Raw genomic sequence first — 18,962 nt, forward strand, 5'->3', positions numbered from 1 at the left:
AGAAAGAACGTGAGTGAGGCACTGAACCTGACCCTGACTGCCCTTCTCCATCTCCAGACCTATCTCTGACCCCCGGAAGGTCCCAGAGCTGAGCCGGGAGGAGGAACAGCCGGCTGTCAGCCGTCTCGGTTCCCTCCCCTCTCCGCCCAGCCTTCGCCTCCCCACTCCAGGCTGGGTCCTTACCGGGCATACGGCTCCTCCTCTTGGGCAGCGAGTGCCTCCCCCGTCCCGCTCTGCAGCATCTGCAGCAGGGCGTCTGCCTCCCCGAAGCCGTGGTGCAGTTTTGCTTCCGTGAGTTCCACGCTGAGGGAGAGGGTCTGGGCCCCAACTCGCAGGGGGATCTGCTCCCTCTGGGACCACTCGGGCGCCTGGCTCTGGTCCTCGGGAGGTCGTGGGGGCCTCTGTCCCTGCTCTCCTGAGCTGCAATCACATCTGGTCCCCAGCAAATCCATCACACCCAGCGCCCCAGGGGAGCCGTCCTGACCCCCACACCAATCGCTGGATTTGTTATACACCGGGAGGTCCCTCAGACCATGGTGCCGGGGCTCAGGGGCCGTGCACATCTGGGAACTGGGGCGCAGCGGCCCCTCCGGCTGGCAGGCCTCAGTCGGGCCCAAGATGCAACCCCGGAGCCCTGAGGGATAAGCCAACTCAAAGAAAGGGCAGGGGCGGCGGCGCCGGAGGCCTCCCCACAAAGAGGAAATGTCCAGAGCGGGCCGTGGCTCCTCTGGAGATGCTGAGCCCTCACCCCCGTCCTCTGTCCTGCACTGCCATCGGCTCAGCCCCCTACTGCCCAGTGGGCCGCGCTCTAGGGAGGCCACGTCCTCAGGCACAAAGCCATCAGCCAGCCGCCGGCTCCTGCTTCCCGGTGGTGGAGGTGACAGTCTGCCTTGGGCCCCGGTGGTGGTCCTGGGCTGACGCTGCTGCGGGGCCTGCTCCACGCGACAGACTTGGGGCTTCGCGCTCTGCTCTGGGTGGCCTCGGGAGCTCAGCCCAAGGGAGCACCTGTGGTCACCCCCTTCTAAGGGACTGCTACCTTCTCCGCACAGGGCCTCCATTCTCTGAGAGCTACCTGACTCATCAGGGGTTTGAGAATAATTACCCACTGCAGGCCTCGGGGCGCCGAGGGGAAGGCTTGGGCGGGAGACGAGCTTCTGGCAGCCTTCAAGGGAATGAGCTGAGGGGGCCGAGAGAGACAAAGCGCCTGAGGGGCGCCCTGACCCTTGGGTGCTGGCGCTAAGCGTGAGGATCGGGGAGGAGGCCCTGTCCACCCGCAAGGCGCTCGTGGGGCCCCGCTCCTTCTGCACCCCGGGCTCCTCCACAGGCTCCACAGCGTGGGGGCAGGGCCCTGGGGAGGGAGATGCACTGAGGCTGCGGCCGGGGCTGCCACCAGCCAGGCTGGGAGGCAGGGGGGCATCCGGAGAAGCCTGGGGGCTCAGAGGAGGCAGGTTCTGCCCAGAGGGGACTTTCTGAAAACTCAAGTGGGATGAGGGTACGGGGGCGCTCCGGGGCCTGCAGAGGGTGTTTCCTTCCTCAAGATCTTGGGGCCCTGCTGTTTTCCGTGCAGTCCCCTCTGCCCCTCTCTTCTTAAGCGTCCCTGGGACATCTCCCTTTTCCTGAGACGTGATGGAAAGATCTGAGCCCAGCCTTTCAAGGACCGCATTGACTTTCTGAGGGTTGGCCTCTGGGGCCTGGAGATGCAGAGGTGGTGAGGCCGGGTCAGTCTGGATGCCCTCATCCATGGTGGTCTGAGTACAGCCGTCCATCCTCAGGGCCTGGGGCACCTCACCCGGGGCCTCCCTCTTGGCATTCCGCTCCTTTTTGGCCACACTTGGCTGGGGGAGACTCCCCAACAGCTCCGAGGTGCTGTGCAGGAGCTGCGAGAGGCGGACAGACAGGTCGTGCATACTGGCCCAAGAGGCCAGATCCGACTGAGCAGAGGAATGGTCAGCGTAGCTCCAGCGGGACCTGCAGCCCAGGGTCTGGGTGCCCTGCTCCAAGGTGTTCATCCTGGACACACCCACAGGGCCGCCCGCCTCTGATGGGTACAGCAGCATAATCTCATCCACCGGGCCCGCAGCACTTCCTCCAGCCAAGGGGGGCTCCCTCCTCAGACAGACTGCCTCATCAGGGGTGCCCGGGAACCCACCTCTCTCGCCAGGACCCTTAGGGGGGGCTGCCCCTTCAGAGCTGATCAGGACGTGGGGGCTCCCCAGGGCAAACGAGGAACCCCAGACTCCCCAGACCTCACGGGAACAGCGGGCACTTTCAACGTGGCTGCATGTGCTCGACAGGCCTTGGGCACTGGCCAAGGTGCTGCGGTGCGAGTAGACCGGGGAGCCCTGGTCGTCTAGGCCGTCGTCCTCGCGGGAGCACCGGTCCACGTCGGACGGTGTCAGGCCCTGGGGTGTGGAGCCACAGGAGACATCAGCTGCACCACCAAACACATACTGCTTCCAGCCAACACGCGCAGGCCCCTCGGGACGCCCGGGCAGGACGCAGGGATCGATGGCGCTGGGGCTAAAAAGCAGGGCTCCTCCGCCCGCCTCAGAGCGCTGCGCCTCTGGCCGGGCCTGGCCACCCAGTCTCTCTGGCTTTCCCGGCTGCGCCTGTTCCGGAGTACCAAATGGCCAAGCAGCCATGAGAGCAGGGGTCGGCATGCATGAGAGAGCTGAAGTCGCCGGGTAAGGAGCGGGTGTGGATGGCAGGGGCCTGGGATCAGCAGCGATGCCGTCCGAGTCAGAGGAGTCTTCCTGATCGCAGCCCTCAGCTTTCAGAGACGTTCTTGCCGCAGACTTTCCTGAGGAAGAGCCTCTGGGATGTGGGGTCCACAATCTGCTAGGCTCCTGTATATCCTCATCTGTCGGGGAAGGAGGCTCCACGCTCAGGCTTAGCTCCTGAAGAGACCGGGGAGAGCTGACCACAGAGAACTGCGGTCTAGAGTGTTTGGGGCCAGAGACGATGGCGATCACAGGAAGTGAGCACTGGCGGCGGGGTGCCGGCTGCTCCCCGCCAGAAGAGGGCTGCCCGGGGCCCTGGGCCACAGGCCAACATGCTGTGCTTTGCCCCAAGGGGACAGTGGCTGAGTCTCTGAAGGCTGCAGGGGGCCTGGCCACAGCCGCGTCCTCTCTGCCTGCACCTCTAATCTGACAGCTGCCTGAGCCACCTTCATCAGCACTTGGGGGGCTCCTGCCCCAGGCAGCGTCCTCTCGGCCACCTGAAGCCTGGTCTCTCTGCTGCTCTTCCTCCTCCCGGGGGCTGTCAACCTGGGGACTGGAGATGCGCTGTAACTCTGCTACCAGTTGGGCCTGGGGATCCAAGCCACTATGATCCCTGGACTCCGCGGAAAGTTGCGGCTTTTCTGGAAGGCATCTGATGGCATTTCCCAAACATCCAGGTTGTGGTTCCACCGGCGGCTCACTCTCAACACACCCTTCACTTAAATTCAGGCTGTGTCGTCCCCCAGCTGTTGCAGGTGGTTCTGGCTTGGTTTGAGAGCCCTGTGCACTCCGGCCACCAGCGGAGCTGTCCTGAAACCTCCCAGGTGGCTCAGAGCACCTGCCTGCGTGGAAAGGGGGAGCCTCAAGCTCGGTGCTGACTTTCTTCTCGGCAGCCTTTTTCTCAGGATCCCCTACTGACCTGGAGCTTCCGTCAGCAACCCAGGGGCTGAGGGGACTTGTCCTCACATCAGGGGCGGAAGGGGAGCTGCAGCCCTGAGCTGGAGGCAGGAGAGCAGCAGCAGAGGTCTCCGGGGTGCTGCCGTCTGCTGGCCCCAACTCCACATTAATGCTTTTGGGCTCAAGGCCATGTGCCCAGAGCACATCAGGTTCCCCGCCATGGCCCTCTCCTCCCTCCACTCCCCAGGCCCTGAGGGGGACCACGCAGGGTGGGTGGCGAGTGTGTGGGGTGGCCTTGGAAGCCCCCTTGCCCAGGTCACCGTCTCTGTAACACAGTGAAGTGGAGGAAGGGGAGGCAAGGGCCCCGGAAGCAACGGGTTGAGGGTTGCACGGTTGCCGGCAAGGATGAGATCTGCTGTCTTCTTGGCCCCCGGACGGGCTGAGGGTCCTGCTGTCTTCAGTCCTCCCCAAAAAGACACCACAGTCTGAAGTTTCCCGCAGGCACCTGCGCAGGGCCTCCTCCCTAACTCCCCCGGGTCTCTGATCCGGCAACAGAGTTGGCCTGGGACCTTCGACACTGGCCCTGCAGGCTTCTGCCAGCCCAGAGCCAACACTCCCCTCCTGCTTCACAGGCTGCTGAGAGGGAGCTTCCGGTTCAATCCCTCTCAGGGCTCTGGGCAGGACGGCACCCCATCTGGGATTCGCCTTCCCTTCTTCTAAGCCGGTGGAAGCCTCAAGACATTGGCCCTGGTCTTGGTTAGGCCATGAGAGGCTGGCAGAATTCTGAACATCACAGATCACAAGCTGACTTTCAAAACAGGTTGTTTTTCCTCCTTGTGCAGCCACTAGGAAGTTACCAGGACCTCCTCCCCATGTGTTGTCCAGAGTCCCAGGTTCTTGGTGGGCTGGGCTGCTCTCCTGCCAGCCAGGGAGCACACCCTGGGCAGCCTCCAAGGCAGCGAACGGGCCTCGCCCATGTGGAATCCCTCCAGCATCATCAAAAGGGGCCTGAGAAGGTAAGGCAGCCACTACTTCCTCCGCCCTTACCCTCCTGTCCTCCTCCACAGCTGCTGAAGAAGGAAGACTGTCTGAGCCCAAAGCATCAGCAGAGGAAGGTGTTCTGGTTGCTTCTCCCTCTTTCTCTATGATTTCAGAAGAGCTAGTGTGACACACAAACTGTTCACTGGCTCCCAGGAAATGTCTCAGTTTTCCGGTACAGTGACTTTTACCTGGAGCAGGGTCAGCGTGGGAGGAAGTCCGTGAGGGGTGCCGTGGCCCTGTGTTAGTGTCAGTGCTGGGCAGAGGGTGACAGCTGTCTGAAGAGGGGGGTGTGGCCTGAAGGACAGATGTCCTCTCATCACTTGACAGGTGTCCTGGTTTAGCAGAGAGAGACGCCACATGAAATCCCCGTGCTTCACGCTCATTTCTGGTCCTGGCTGACACTAACTGGCCCATTTGTGGACACTGAGGCCTGCCAGGGGCCCCTGAAGAACATTCAGGTCCTAATAGCGTCTCAACGTGAGGAAGGACTGTGCCCCCAGCCACCACGTTGTGAAGCTGCTTCCCCTGGGCCTTTGCCTGTCCGATCTCCAACTCAGCCAGGCACGTGGGTGGATGGGCAGATGGCTCCGGCTGAGGCACCCTGGGCAAGGACACAGGTGCTGAGAAAGCACCACTGGCAGGACTGAGGTCCTTGGCCTCCTTCTCTGCCTGCTGCCTCTCCCCCCTGCCTCGCTTGTCCCCCTCTTCTAAGGGGCAGCTGGCCCTTTCAAGCGGGCTAGAGGCCCTGTTCAGGGAACTGGCTCTGTCTGGTCCTCTTGGTACAGCTGCCTCGGCTTCAGAAGGAGAACCCACCCTGCTACCCAAGCCCAGCAAGGTGCTTCTGAGGTCCCCTCCGTGGCCTTGCGGTCCGGTGCCTGTTGACCTCCTGCCCTCTGCCCCCAGGGGAATGCTCGCTGGTGCACCGGATTGACTGCGAGATCCCACAGCCATGGATATCACAGACCCACACCAAGCAGGGTGTGCCACGGAGAAGCCCTGTCTATCGTCTCCCTGCCGTGGGCTGTGGCATCCGGGCTCTCCACTCTGGTCCTGATGCCCCGATCCAGTTACCAAGGGACTGGTGGGCATTTCCAACAGGGTGGGATCCAGCACATAGTCAACAGAAGAGATGCCTATAGTACCAGGTACATAAAGATAGGTTCTTGGCGGCCTTGTTGAATTCAAGGGCAAGGCATTACTCAGGTCTCGGCGAGAAGCCATACAGGACTCTGGCTGGCTTGGCAATGGGCCAGTCTCTTGGCTGAAAAATGTGCGCACACAATGCTGGCACGGGCCAGGGAGTTTCTGAGTTGATGAAACCACTTTGTTTTTCTCCTGTAGGCCCCCTCTTTGCACAGCCGTTTCTTCAACTCTGCCTTGAACTTCTGGCTCCTCTTGCTTAGAAGTACGTATGTGTTTGGCAAAATGGCTTTCCTGAAAACCCTTCACAGTCTCCAGCTCCTCAAGACTTCCCAAGCCACGGGGCAGCCGTCTGGGGTACACTGCGTTCACCAGCTCGCCCTCTTCAGAAGTCCTCTCAGGCATGGGCTGCAATGGCAGAGCTCTAGCCGAAGCTTCCGTTTTCCTTGGATGAGCAGAAGTGTTGGTGCATTCTCTGCAAACTGTAAATTTCCCTAAATAACCACCAGTGTCCCTGGCGGGTCTGTCTAATACAGCTGGGTAGGTGTGCCCTTTCACAAACCTGATGTCGTGTACCCGGGGATCAACGCTATTGTTAACCTCCATTTGCCCAGCTTCACCGTCCCTGAAGATAACACCACCTTTCCATTTCGGAGAAGGTGGCTGATCCTTGAAGGACAGGTGGTTCCTAAAGCTGCCTGGCCTCAGCACATGGTCAGCCGTCTCCTGGTCCTTCTGGTCCTGGAACATAAACTCCTTACTGACTCCCGGCGTGTGGGAAGCACATAGCTGCTTACTCTGTTTGGATTCAATTTCCGAGATGCCATTTTCCAGCTGCATTACACTCCTAATTAGCCTAGCCATCTCATCAGCATTATTATCTCTTTCACTCCATTTCTTTCCAGGAGGTTCTCCTTTGGGGTTTAACGTTTCTCGCACCTTTCCAGGGACCTTGCATTCACCGAGGTTTCTTTCCTGAAAGCATGTAACTGACTGGAATCTTTCATATGTAGACTCTGCCTGTGGAAACTTAAACTCTTCTGAGCCGTCTTTGGGATGGAGCGCTTTTCCAAGAAGCCCAATTTCATTCCTCCTTTCCCCGTTGTGGGTTGGACCCTCATCCTGGGCTGCTGTCTCTGGGCTGCTTACTCTATGATGTACTGATCTGGACTTCAAAGAAAGAGCGGCTTCCTCTATCTTGTCCTTGTCAAGGCCTAAATTGATGGTTTTATAGATGAAATCAGACCTGACCCCAGAAGGAAACCGTCTCTTCATGTCAAAGGCCTGGGTCTCTCTGAGGACTGCATCCTGCCGCTGCTCTTCTTCCCCACCCGTCTCAGATTCACACACCAGGAGAGAATTCCTTGACCCAGAACTGTCTGAAGAAACACTGCAGTAGGACTGTACAGTAGCCTTTTCTCCCTGCTTGAGCATTGGAAGACTGTGTTTATTTAAAATTCCAACTTGATTTTCAAATTCACATACTTTTATGCTGGTAGATGGAAGAAAATGTCTGTTCTGAGTGACAAAAAAATAAACTGAATTATGGCTTTCTTCTTTAATCTTTCCAAGGCATTTCCCTTTTTCTCTGCAAACTTCCTTGGTGTTCAGATCAACTGGCCTCTCTGCTGTGACCTGCTGAGATGATGCAATATTGGAATTCTGGTTTTGTAACAGTACTGGCAATTTATTCTTCACATACACATTTTGGAGGACTTGGTGCTCGTGTCCAAAGCCCCATGCTTCCCTGGGAGGTGGGGAGGGCGCCCTTGCTTCTCTGCAAGCCGGGATTTCCAAGGCGGTTTCTGTTAGGGCATCTCGGCTTTTGGTCACATAGAATGTTTCCAAGGGAGGTGGCTGCAGGGAAGATGGGAGTGGATTCCAGGGAGCAGAGTGGAGGTACAGCTCTGGACCTGAAGGAAAGGCAAAGGAAAACTTGCTGTGTCTTCTACCAGCTTCCTTGGAGCTCTCCTGGGAGTCTGCCTTCTCTTCCTGCAGGGGGCAGTGGCTGTTCTGACCTAATTGCCTCCCTGGGTCTGCACTATTCTTCCTCAAAGGAGCCCAGCCTCGGGGCCAATGGGGTTCTTTGGTGTCTATGGTGACAATATGGTGACAAGCGTTCGTTAGGATGAAACATTCATCAGAGGACGTCATGAGTCCAGGTTTCTCGCTACTCTGAGAGGCTTCTTCCAAGCTGCTCTCTTTGACTCCCCATGCTTCCATCACGGGATGCGCTGTCTTGTTCGCTGCTGTAGAGACCTGTGCGTTTGTAGTTCCAGAAGTCGATGATTCTACGTCCGCTGAATAAGTTCCACTATGACTCATCTCTTTCTCACTAGTTGTAAAGAAATCTGAAGTACCTTCTACTTCGACACGCAGACTGTCCTGTCCTTTCTCAGCTCTCAAATGCCTAATTCTGGACAGATGGATAGGAAAGTTGTTGAAATCCGGGCTTCTAGATACCCCAGGACCCATTGGCAATAGAGCATCTCCTCCCCTGCCAGAAGCTTGGGTCAGGGAACCAGAGTCTTCCTCAAGCGAGGGCGTTCCCTTCACTTGAGGAGGAAGACTGGGTGCTCCTGTGGCCTCCAAAACAGGATGAGACAGTTCAAGGAGGTACTTTTGCTGAAGGGCAGCCCAGTCTCTCTCACAGGCACTGTCAACGTAAGTGAATGAGCTGGCAGAGGCAGCCAACAAGCTTGACACACTAGAGTTGGATGCTTCAGAGACGCCCTGCTGGGTCACGTCAGGGACCCCTCTGGCCTGAAAGGTGCCATCGGCTCCTGGCTGAAGAAGCCTATAAGAGCCCCAGAGGGACACCCTGGTCGTATCAGAAACAGGGACTGTGTACACACTTCTGACACTGCAGGGCAGCTCAGCACCGCCCAGGGGCAGTTTGGAGCTGTAGGACAGGATTGTTTCTGTATCTGATGACTTTAGTTCTTCCATATTGGGCCAGTATCCAGGCCTCTCCCAACCGCAGGGCTGAACATCCTGGACGTCAGGCCTTGGACATAAAGAACCTGGGGGGCTACTGGGATTGACCTTGGAGTCACAGGAGAACCAGGAATCCATGGACACCAGAGGGCTCCCTCTTGAAAGCTGCACGTCTTGGAGAGTGTTGGCTTGTTCTGCAGAGCTTGCCTCCACCGCCAACTCCGGCTGCTCACAGCGGGGCTGGAGCTCCAGGTAACATGAACTGCTCACTGGCAGGGTGGCATCGAGCCTGGCTCCTGTTCTGTGGCTGATGGGGCCAGGCCCGCACACTGCCTCCTGGTCCCCTGCGGGCAGACTGGAGCTCTGCAGGCGCCAGAAAGTCTCCGTGGGCATCTCGTCAGCTGAACGGAGGAAAGGCTCTTCTTGCCGATAGTCCCCCAGTTCTTCCTCAGCGTCAATGAGGCTGTCGAGGTAAAAGCTCCTGTGAGTCTGGGTGAACAGTCGACTATCTGAGGGTGTGGTGAAGCCCCTCACAGAGGCTTGAGCTCTGGCCCTGGAGTGGCCATGGCCATGGGTGAGATAACTGAGCCCTGGGCTGTCCTGTGGGCTTTGGTACCCCTTCTCGGCCAGCGAGTCCTCAGATATTTGGCTGTCTTCGCTGTCGGAGTCATCTGGCTCTGGGAGATCCCGCTCCTTCCCCTGGGGCTCCTCCAGCTTCCGTGGCTCCAGCAGGGCTTTGGCACAGACACAGGAGAGAGAATCTACTGAGTGACTGCTATCTGCATCAGATAAATCACCACCTTTTTCTCTTGCAAGATCCACTACAGGGCTGGAACCTGTGAGTGAGGCCGTGGTGTCTGGGTCCCCCGCACTGTGTTGCCTCTTCAAAGGGCTGCTGTGAGGCAAGCGAGAGGACTTTTCAACCCTAGCTGCCAGGACCCTCTGCTGCCTCTCTGATGCCCCGCTTGGAGAAGGTGGGGTGGATTCTGCCCAGAAAGTCTTGGCTGCCTTTCCATGCCCGGTGGCCTGTTTGGATCCATGGGGATGTGAGGAGCCGCAACTGGCTCCCTCAGCAGCCTCATGGGGCCCAAGGTTCCCTTCTTTTCCCCACCCTGCTGGTGAGTGGCCTTAGCCCTCCTGGTCTGGGTGGAAGGGGTGAGGACCTCCGGCTTATCCCATGGCTTTAGCTTGCTAGCTGCTAAACTCTGGGCCACCATCTAACAGAGCTGCTTACCCACTCTCTCCATTTCCTGGACACCGGCAGACTCGCAGCTCTCAGTGAGGCAGGTGCCAGGGGGTGAGGCTCCCTTCCTGGCCAGGGCCTTCCTGGCTGTGCAGAGCTGCCCCTCGCCGGAGGAACGGAGGGCATGCTTGATGAAATGCCCTGTCCTTGGGGGATAATAAGCAGCCTGGGGCAAGTACTCTTCTGATGGGGTTTTCTCTGATAATTGCTCAGTAGGGTCAGGCATAGGCGGTAACGTGGTGGAGGGATCCCAATTCAGGAAAACACTGTGGAGACAAGGAAAGCCATCTCAGAAAAGTAAGAGGTCCCTACTTCCTGCTGATAGAAGGAATATAAAGTCCCACTTAGTTTGCTCTGAAAGAGGTTTAAAACTAGGCCAATGTCACTGTCCCCTATAGCCTTCGGGGTCAGCTCTATAGGTACATAAGGAAACTGCAGACTATAGTCCTGGCTCTCAAAGAAGCCCCAGGTACACTCTGTTCCTCATTTTCTTTATCTTACAAAAAGGTTGAGCTGAATCTGAATCTAATCATGCCTTTAGGGAAAACTTCCAACAGGAGGAACTGAAGAATAACTTAAATGGCACTACAAGGAATCAAACAGACAGATCTATAAAGGGGCACATTTTATAGAATTGACCCACTTTCTTTAACAAATCGACGATAATGAAGAAATTTTTAAAAAGCATGATTAAAAGAAACTTAAAAGACATAACAACCACATGCAGTGTGTAAATTCTATCGGACCTTAATTTCAATTAACTATAAATATATATTTTGAGGCAATTAGAGAAATTTGAATATGGCCTAGGTTTTTGATTATACTGAATAATTAATCTTAATTTTGTTGGGTGTGATGACAATGTGGTTATAAGAAAACTCCTTATTTTTCAGAAGTGTATACTTGATGTAGGATTGAAATGACATCACGTCTAAAAGTTGCTTTAAAATGCTTCATCAGAAAAAGGAAGGAGGGGAGACAAAGCAAGCATGGTAAATCTTGACATTTGCTGAACGTGGGTGATAGGTACACAACTCTCTCAACTTTGTGTATGTTGGAAATCTTTTCATAATAAAACTTAAAAAAAAAAAAAAGCCTACCTAGTACTCTAAAGACCAGATTGGTAAGCAAACATAATAGTAATAGACATTAATTGGGCACCTAATATGGGCAAGGCCCTGCGCTAGGCCTGGAGGATATAAAGAGGTAGACACAGTCCTCTGCTCCAAGCAGTCTGGAGATAACATATCCTCACCTTGACTGAATGTGAGGAGTGAAGGAGAAAAGAAACAAGGAGGATCCCAAAATGAACCCAGGAGTCAGAAAGAGAGTGTTTCACTTGCTCAGCATGGTAGGTGGGCTGGGAAACTGACTGGAGCCAGCAGGTCGGGCGGGAGGGGAGGGGAGGAAGAGTGCGGTTTGAGGCAATATGAGACAGAGTGGCGGCAGGACACACACAGGGAGACATATGTGGGTAGTCAGGGTCTAGAGCACACGGAAAATGAAGCTGAGATTCTCCCTCAGCAGATATGATCAAAGAAGCAAGAGCTGCCCCTCAGAGTGCGGGCAGGGAAAATCTTAGAAGATATCAACTACAGAGAAAGAAGAGAGTGATCAGAAGAAAAAGTGATGAGGAAGAGAAGAGTAGACACATCTTTCCATTTCACAGATGGAGGAAACTGAGGCCCCAGGAAGTAAAGATCGCTGCCCGTGGAACAAGGCTGTAAACCTCAGCCAGTGCCCCGAGGCGGCCTCCGCTGGCTGTACCTGCACAGCTGGGCTGAGTGCCGGCTGCAGGGCCTTCGGAGGCTCAGAGAACTGCAACTTGTCAATCTGCTTCTACGTTGAGGCCCTGGGACCAGGGCACCAGGGCAGGGGGCCGGGAAGGTGGGCCTCCGGGGGCAGTCATCCTGGAGCCAGCACAGCGCCCTGAGCTGCTCCGGTCTCCTGTGGGCCTCCAGCAGCCTCGGCTTCTCGATGATCCTCTCCAGCTGGAACGAGACCCTTCTCTGCCGGCCGTTCTGCTCCGCCACCCGAAGCGCGAGTCTCCGCAGGAGCTGCGGGTGCACCACCCTCTTCTGGCTTTGGACCAGGGGAGATGGCTGAGTCTCAGGGTCTGTCTGGCACCATGAATCAGATGGCACAGAGGCTGCAAGTTCTTTCTCTTCTACACGGTCTTGTTGCAGCTGCTGCTGCAAGCCGGCCGGCCAGGTCCCTTCTCTGAGCAGCCACTGCTGGTCTGCGAACCAAAAATACCCTGAGAGAAGGTCAGCCCGTCCTCCCTCCCTGGACTCAGGCACCTCCGGCCACGGCTACACCTGCACAGAGTGAAGAGCTGGCCAGGGTGACGTGGCGGGATGAGGGCCACATGGCCCTCTGGGGCAGGAGTGCCGGGGCCCCTGACCACAGGGCAAGTGGACGAAGCCCCGGGCCTCAGCAGGGCAGCGGGCACACGCTAGGGCCGGCAGCAGAACGTGGACAAGCGCGCATGAGGGCAGTGAGGAAGGTCGCTTCCTTATTCTTGCTTCCAGCCCCGTGTAAGAGCCTCTGGTCTCTAAAAGAGGGGAGAGAACCCCTAATACCAAAGATTCCATCATATCACAAAGACAACAAAGGAGAGAATACAGAAGGCCGGGGCGGCGTGGAGAGATGGGAAGGGGAAGCAGGCTCCTACCGTCTTTAACCTGCTGGCTGGCACACGTCCCGTCCAGTTCCCGTTCCTGTTTGGCTCTAATCTGTCCCGCTAGGATTCGCTGCCTCAAATCCCCCACGAAGCACATCCGCCGCTGCTGAATCTGGGCCCCGCAGGGTGTCTCTCCAGCCCTCGGTGGCCTGTGGTCCTTGCCACTCTGCTCTCCCAGCGCCTTCCTGTCACAGGGGCCGGGGTTACCCGGGGGAAATGCAAACCCAGCTCAGCACACACCTCCACGGCCTCAGCCCCTCCCAGGGAGTCCTGCATTCAACAGGGCGGAGAGGGCTTTGGACTCCCGGCAACTTGGGACACACACGCACAGTGTCACAGGCAGCTCATGATGTCACAGTGCGGGAGGGAAGAACAGTCCTGAGACTAGCATATTCTTAGACTGTGGGTTTAGCAGAAACACAAGTTCATTTTGGTTAAGGAAAATAACCTGGAAAGTAAAGCGGCTGTTTTTAGAAAACACAACATTTTAGCTAAATCAAGAAACTTTGTCCTTTAAAAAAGAATAAAAAGGTATCTGCTAAAAATCTGTTGTGACTAGAGCAGAAGCTCCGAAACACTGTGGGAATGGACACCCTCTCCTCCATGTTCAGCGATCACGACTGCACCTCCACTCCTAAAGCAGAAACCCTCCTGATGTGGCAGGAGGAGGAGAGGGAACTCAGATGCACGCCAACCTGTGTGTGCAGCAGGAGCCCCAGGGGAGAGCTGGTCTCCCCTCAAGGGCTGTTCTCGGTGAACGAGCCCTGGAAGAGGGTTCAAGAGCTTCAGACTCGACCACACCTTTCAGAGATACATGCTGACGCGTTTACTGATGAAACTATCCAAGATTTGTTTAGATCCAGTGGGGAGGAGTCGGGGATATAAATGAAACAAGATTAGCCATGAGTTGATTATTTGTAGTGTTTTTAAAATTTTCCAATAATACAAAATTTAAACAGGTTTTCTTGGGACTTCCCTGGTGGCACAGTGGTTAAGAATCCGCCTGCCGATGCAGGGGACATGGGTTCGAGCCTTGGCCCGGGAAGATCCCACATGCTGTAGAGCAACTAAGCCCGTGCACCACAACTACGGAGCCTGCGCTCTAGAGCCCGCGAGGCACAACTACTGAAGCCCGCACGCTTAGAGCCCATGCTCCACAACAAGAGAAGCCACCACAGTGAGAAGACCGCGCACCCGCTCGCCGCAACTAGAGAAATCCCGTGCACAGCAACAAAGACCCAATGCAGCCAAAGTAAATAAATAAATTTATTTTAAAAAAGGTTCTCTTGGCTTGCATGAGGACCCAGGCTCAATCCCTGGCACCTCCACCGAAAAAAAAAAAAAAAAAAAAATTCTAGATTACAGTCATGCTTTTACTCTGCCACCAGGTTCCTGCGTGACCATGGATGAGTCAGAGCCTTCCTCTGAAGACTGACAGCTTCTCCCCTCATGCTAACCTCTCCCTAGGTCACACAGGACTTCTATGCAAGGGCCTCCCATGCTGTTTCTGCAGGGCCTCTCCGTCCCTGTCATTCAGGTTTCAAAAAGAGCCAAATGCACGGGGCTCCGCTCCAGGCTGGGAGAGGGAGCATCTGGGAAGGGTCAGGGTCTGCTGGAGACCGACACAAAAGCCCCATCCAGCCTCACTTATCCTGCCCTCGGCCCTCTTTCCAGCCCCAGGAGGCCACGGCTCTCAGGCTTGGAGATTCACTGAGTGACCTGACACTAGAAGCAGATGGCAAAGCGTCTGAGTAGTGTGCTCTGAGGGGTCCATTCCACTTAGGAGGTTTACCACTTTGTAGAGCAGGATGAAAGCAGAGGTCCCCGAACTACAGCCTGCGGGCTAAATGGTGCGCTGCCTGCTTCTGTGAATCAAGTTACTGGAACGCAGCCACACGCGTGGTTTACATATCGTCTCGGGGGCATCGGTGCCTCACTGGCACAGCGGAATAGCTGCGGCGAAGCCTACAGCACAACCTGGCCCTTCACAGAAAGTCTGCTGCCTCTGTCTTAGAAGAAATTAAGATTTCTTAATGTAGCCTTAGGAGGACAGTGAAGGAGGGACGGGGGGAGAGTGAATGGATGGATGGGGGCGTGGGTGCGAGGCGGCACAACAGCAGGCTCCCCTCTGGAAGGGAGGCTGGGAGGTGACTCAATCTACAGTGAGTCCAGGGATCAGGAGGGGCCCAGGTACCTGTGCGAGTGTGCTCTGGGGAAGACGGCTGCTGGCTGCTGTGGGCAAAAGGGCAACACACAAGAGTGGAAGGTACAGAAAACAGGAAAGGCGCCGTTCGTCACACGCAAGGCAAAGGCCAGGGATAGCAACTGGAACAAGAAGCCGGTTAGCGCCACACAAACAGAAAAAGCAGTTAATGGAAAACATTTTACACATATATTTATATGTATCACGCCTGCGTCACAGCTCCAAATTGTGTCTGACCACAGACACGGCTGAATCACAAACCCGAGCCCATCAGAGGGTCTTAGACACACCCAGCTAAGATCCACACCATCAGATACAAGAGCTAGGAAGGAGGTTTTTATTCTGAATTCCCTGAGAGTGTTCAGCTTCCTTCTCAGACTGTCCCCGGGCCCTCAGATTTACAATCTGCTTCTCCCTAGAAGAGAGCTCCTCCACCCTCCCCCGGGGAAAGCTGTAGCCAGCCTGTCAGCTTCTACAGACCCAATACAGCTTCCTCCATAGCAGCCGCAAGCCTGCAAGGAGAGGTGGTCTGGGAGGAGCCCCACAGACACTGCACATTCGTCCGAGGAGCCATACACCATCAGACTGAAAATGTCTCTTGTGTTCAGTACATCAGCCAAGTTCCCCGAAAGCATGTGAAAACGAACACGCCGACCTAATGCTATACATTGGGTAGATTACCAAGGGCCAGTCTTCAGTAACCTGCGGCCAAGGACCTCTGTCCCTCTCAGATGGTGCCCTTCTCCCTGGGGGACTCCAGCATCCCCAGCTGCTGCCAGGACTCCATCGCGCCCTCCGGCTGCTCGGCTCTGGCAGCTTCCACAGCAGAAATGCAATGGCACCTACTCGCTGAGGTGGCAGAGGTGGTGGCAGCAGCAACAGTGTCCCCGGGGCTCTAGGCACTTAAGGTTAAGCTCCCAAAATTCCCAATGGGAAAATGCCAAGAACACGGACAACAGACAGTTTTCAAGGACAAACTGCTCTCAGGTCCAGATCACTCACTGCTGCAGGGAGAAAAGGAGGCCGACAGGCCAATTCCCCTGCTCTGGAGTCAGCTCTGGCTTCACAGGCTCCCCACCAGAGAAGCATCCCTCCAGAGAGAAAGAGGACGGAAAGGAAACCTAGGACACGGGGAGGCTTTGGAGCCGACCCCAACCAAGAGCATATGAGAGACCCTCATGGAGACAGAAGCCCAGACGGGGAGCCCTGCTGACAACGTGCAGGGCTCCGCACACTCACTTTCTCTCCCGGCCCCTCTGCCCGCTCAGAGGCTTGAGCCCACACCACCCGCTGCTGCCATGGGCTGGCGCACGCGTGCTGGCAATGGTAGCTGGGCAGGACCGGCCCGGCCCACAGGCTCCCAGAGCTGGAGCTTAAGAGCGAACGCAGCGAGAGGGAGAGGCCTGCTTCTCCAGCCCCGGCTCTGTCCTCTGCATGAAAGGGTGTATTCTTGGTGCTACTGAAAGGTCACGTCCATGCCCATGGGGCTAGAGAGCCTGAGAAGACCTTAAAAAGGCAGAAGCCCAGTGTTCTCTGGGGTGGATGGGTCCACTGGGGCAAGGTGGGAGGACAGGAAAGCGAAAGGGAGGCCACCTTCCCAGGCAGCCCCTGCCGCGAGGGCCTCCCGGCAGCGGGGCTGTAGGGTGTCAGGCACTGGGCAAAGCATTCCATGTGCACTCGTTCTTTCAACCCATGTCACAAGGACCCCTGGGAGGGAGACGGTAGCATCCTTAACTTAGAGGTGAGCCAATAGGCTCAGAGACTCAGTAGCTTGCCTAAGGTCACACAGCTTTTCTGTCGTAGAGCCAGGAGGTACGGCCTCTTTACCCAACGCCAACATGTATCTTCAGCATCCACGGCTCTTTAAGTTGCAGAACCGTTCCCTGTAGACCTCTGGACTTTGGGAAAAACACATCCTCAGTGCGACTTCCCAACAGAACTGACCTAAGACAAGGCCTCCTTTCATGACTTCACTACAAAAAGGGAGGCCATTCTGACAAAACAAGAGCCCCGGCCTCAGTCCTGAGTCTACCTTGATCTTGATATGCTCCACCCTCTGTTGCCCCTCAGGGCCTGCAGTCACCCAACACTGACCATCCTCCCTTAGGCCCTGGAGCATCGTCCTCTGGTCGCCAGCAGCCCTCCTGGGAGCACCTGCCTGCTGCTCGTACCCCCGCCTCAGAGCGCTCCTGTCCCCATCCAACATCTCACCGCCGAGGTCTGCCCCAAGGCTACCCTCAGCCGCCAGCAAGGCGCCTGGCCTGAGGAAAGAGCAGCAGGGGACCAAGGGCCATCAGAACCCTCCCAGGCACCCTGTGCTCGTGGTGCTGGACAGCCCCCCATACCAGGGGTCTCACAGGTACCGGGGCCCCTGCTGGCATTTTCTACAGGAAGTCTCCAAGGTACAAGCCACTGTGGCTTTCAGAACAGGAGGACACCACTATTCCCAGGATCCAACCCACAAGGCATCTCGATCTGGGAGGGGGCTTCTATGCAGAAATGGATAAAGAACGACTATGAAGAAGAAAAGCAGTTCCCATGAATCATGTAGAAAACTCGGACCCACACTCCACAGTCTCAAGGCAGGTGAAGCGAGTAGCACAGGGCAGAGCCCCGAGATATCTTCATGTTGTTCCCGGAGTTCCTGCCCCTCATGCACAGTACTGGACCCATGGTCATGAGGAAAAGAGGCTTCTCAATCCCACAGTAACTTTAAAAACTCAGAGGAAGCCACAGTCCTGGAGCTAACTGACACACACATGAGCTCACACACAGGCAGGCCAGAATTTAAAGGGGTTAATAGAATTTAAAGAGGTAGGTCCAAAAGCAGCAAAGATATCCACAAACACATCAGGTGTAAATCTTGTTGACAGAGGAAGGTGGCCACAGGACACATCACATGATATATACCTCTTTCAGTGATGAAAAAGTTGCAATACCCAAGGGGAAATGAATGAAGGCCATGACCACTACCCTGCCAACCACCAGCTGAGTGGCTAGCTCAACGTCCTCAGAATACTCGCCCACATTGGTTCAGACCAGGCCTCATTCCGAGCTTGGCTGCTACACGCATCTCCTCCCCGCTCCATGTTGTAATGAATTAAAAAGCAAAACCAAAACGTCCCACAGCAGAACGAGCAGCTGTCTCTCACCTTTCCTTCCCAAGCAAAGGGCAGAGACCCAACCGGGAGGCAGTGACATCTCCATCCAAATCCAGCCACTCCAGAGAGCCACTGTTACCAACAGTCTCTCCAACCTGCAGACAAGGAAGGAAGCATCATCACCCCCATGCCAACAGACCCGGACAAAGCTCGACCCCCTCCAGAAAGGAGAAGCGGGGAGGCCAGCAGCCACGTGGAAACACCATGTGCTCACCTGCCTCCTCTGCCGCAGGACGGCGGCCTCTGCGGGGTGGTTGAATCGGAACTTCTGTGCTTTCCCCAGGGTTATGAGTGCTCCTGTGGCACAGAGACCGACGCGAATTCAATGCACAGCTCGTGTTCTGAGCACATGTAACGTGCGGGTCACTGTTCTGGGGCACAAAGCCCTGCCCCCACAAGTTGATAATTTAGCTGAGTCAATAAGATATGTGTTCATTGGATACCGTACAACGTATGTATTGAATTAATGAGATGAACAGGAGGAGCTCTGGTATTCCCAAGGAAAGCAAGATGAGCTCCAGGTGGAGTAGTCAGGGAATGCTTCGTTGAAGAGGGGGTATCCAAGCTCAGCCTCAAAGGACAGACAGAATCTGAATAGATTAATAGTAGTAGTAATAGTGACAGTAGTCATGATAAGGGATGTTTTCTAAGTGCCAAGAACACTGCTAAGAACATTACACAGATTAGCTCATTCAATCCTCACAACGATCCTATTATTATTCTTATTTTATAGGAAATTGAGGCTCAGAGACTTTCCCAAGGACACAGAGCTAACAAACACAGGTACTAATTTCAGAGAGTCACTCTCTCCTCTGGAGCCCCGGAATTGGGGCCTCTTTGTTTATGGGAAGAGGACTGTATTAGGGAATCTTCAGAACTCTGGGTGCAGAGGCTGGGTGTTCCGTCATTAAAGTCTGCTTCACTGAGCTCTCTGGGT

General features: G+C 55.8%; 1 protein-coding gene across 4 annotated transcripts in view; it reads right to left on the minus strand.

Moving 5' to 3' along the window:
* STARD9 (StAR related lipid transfer domain containing 9) overlaps positions 1-18,962 on the minus strand; it is a 130,507-nt gene that overhangs the window by 19,392 nt on the left and 92,153 nt on the right. For all 4 annotated transcript variants that reach the window (XM_036844333.1, XM_036844332.1, XM_036844331.1 and 1 more), the window contains 6 exons: positions 18,240-18,322; positions 18,017-18,120; positions 12,653-12,846; positions 11,746-12,217; positions 9,970-10,244; positions 184-9,469 (listed from right to left, as the gene is read on the minus strand). In XM_036844333.1, coding sequence (XP_036700228.1) covers positions 184-9,469; positions 9,970-10,244; positions 11,746-12,217; positions 12,653-12,846; positions 18,017-18,120; positions 18,240-18,322 — 10,414 coding nt within the window. The remainder of the gene's footprint in view (positions 1-183; positions 9,470-9,969; positions 10,245-11,745; positions 12,218-12,652; positions 12,847-18,016; positions 18,121-18,239; positions 18,323-18,962) is intronic.

The sequence above is a fragment of the Balaenoptera musculus genome, chromosome 2, assembly GCF_009873245.2.
Source record: "Balaenoptera musculus isolate JJ_BM4_2016_0621 chromosome 2, mBalMus1.pri.v3, whole genome shotgun sequence".
Classification (NCBI taxonomy): Eukaryota; Metazoa; Chordata; class Mammalia; order Artiodactyla; family Balaenopteridae; genus Balaenoptera; species Balaenoptera musculus.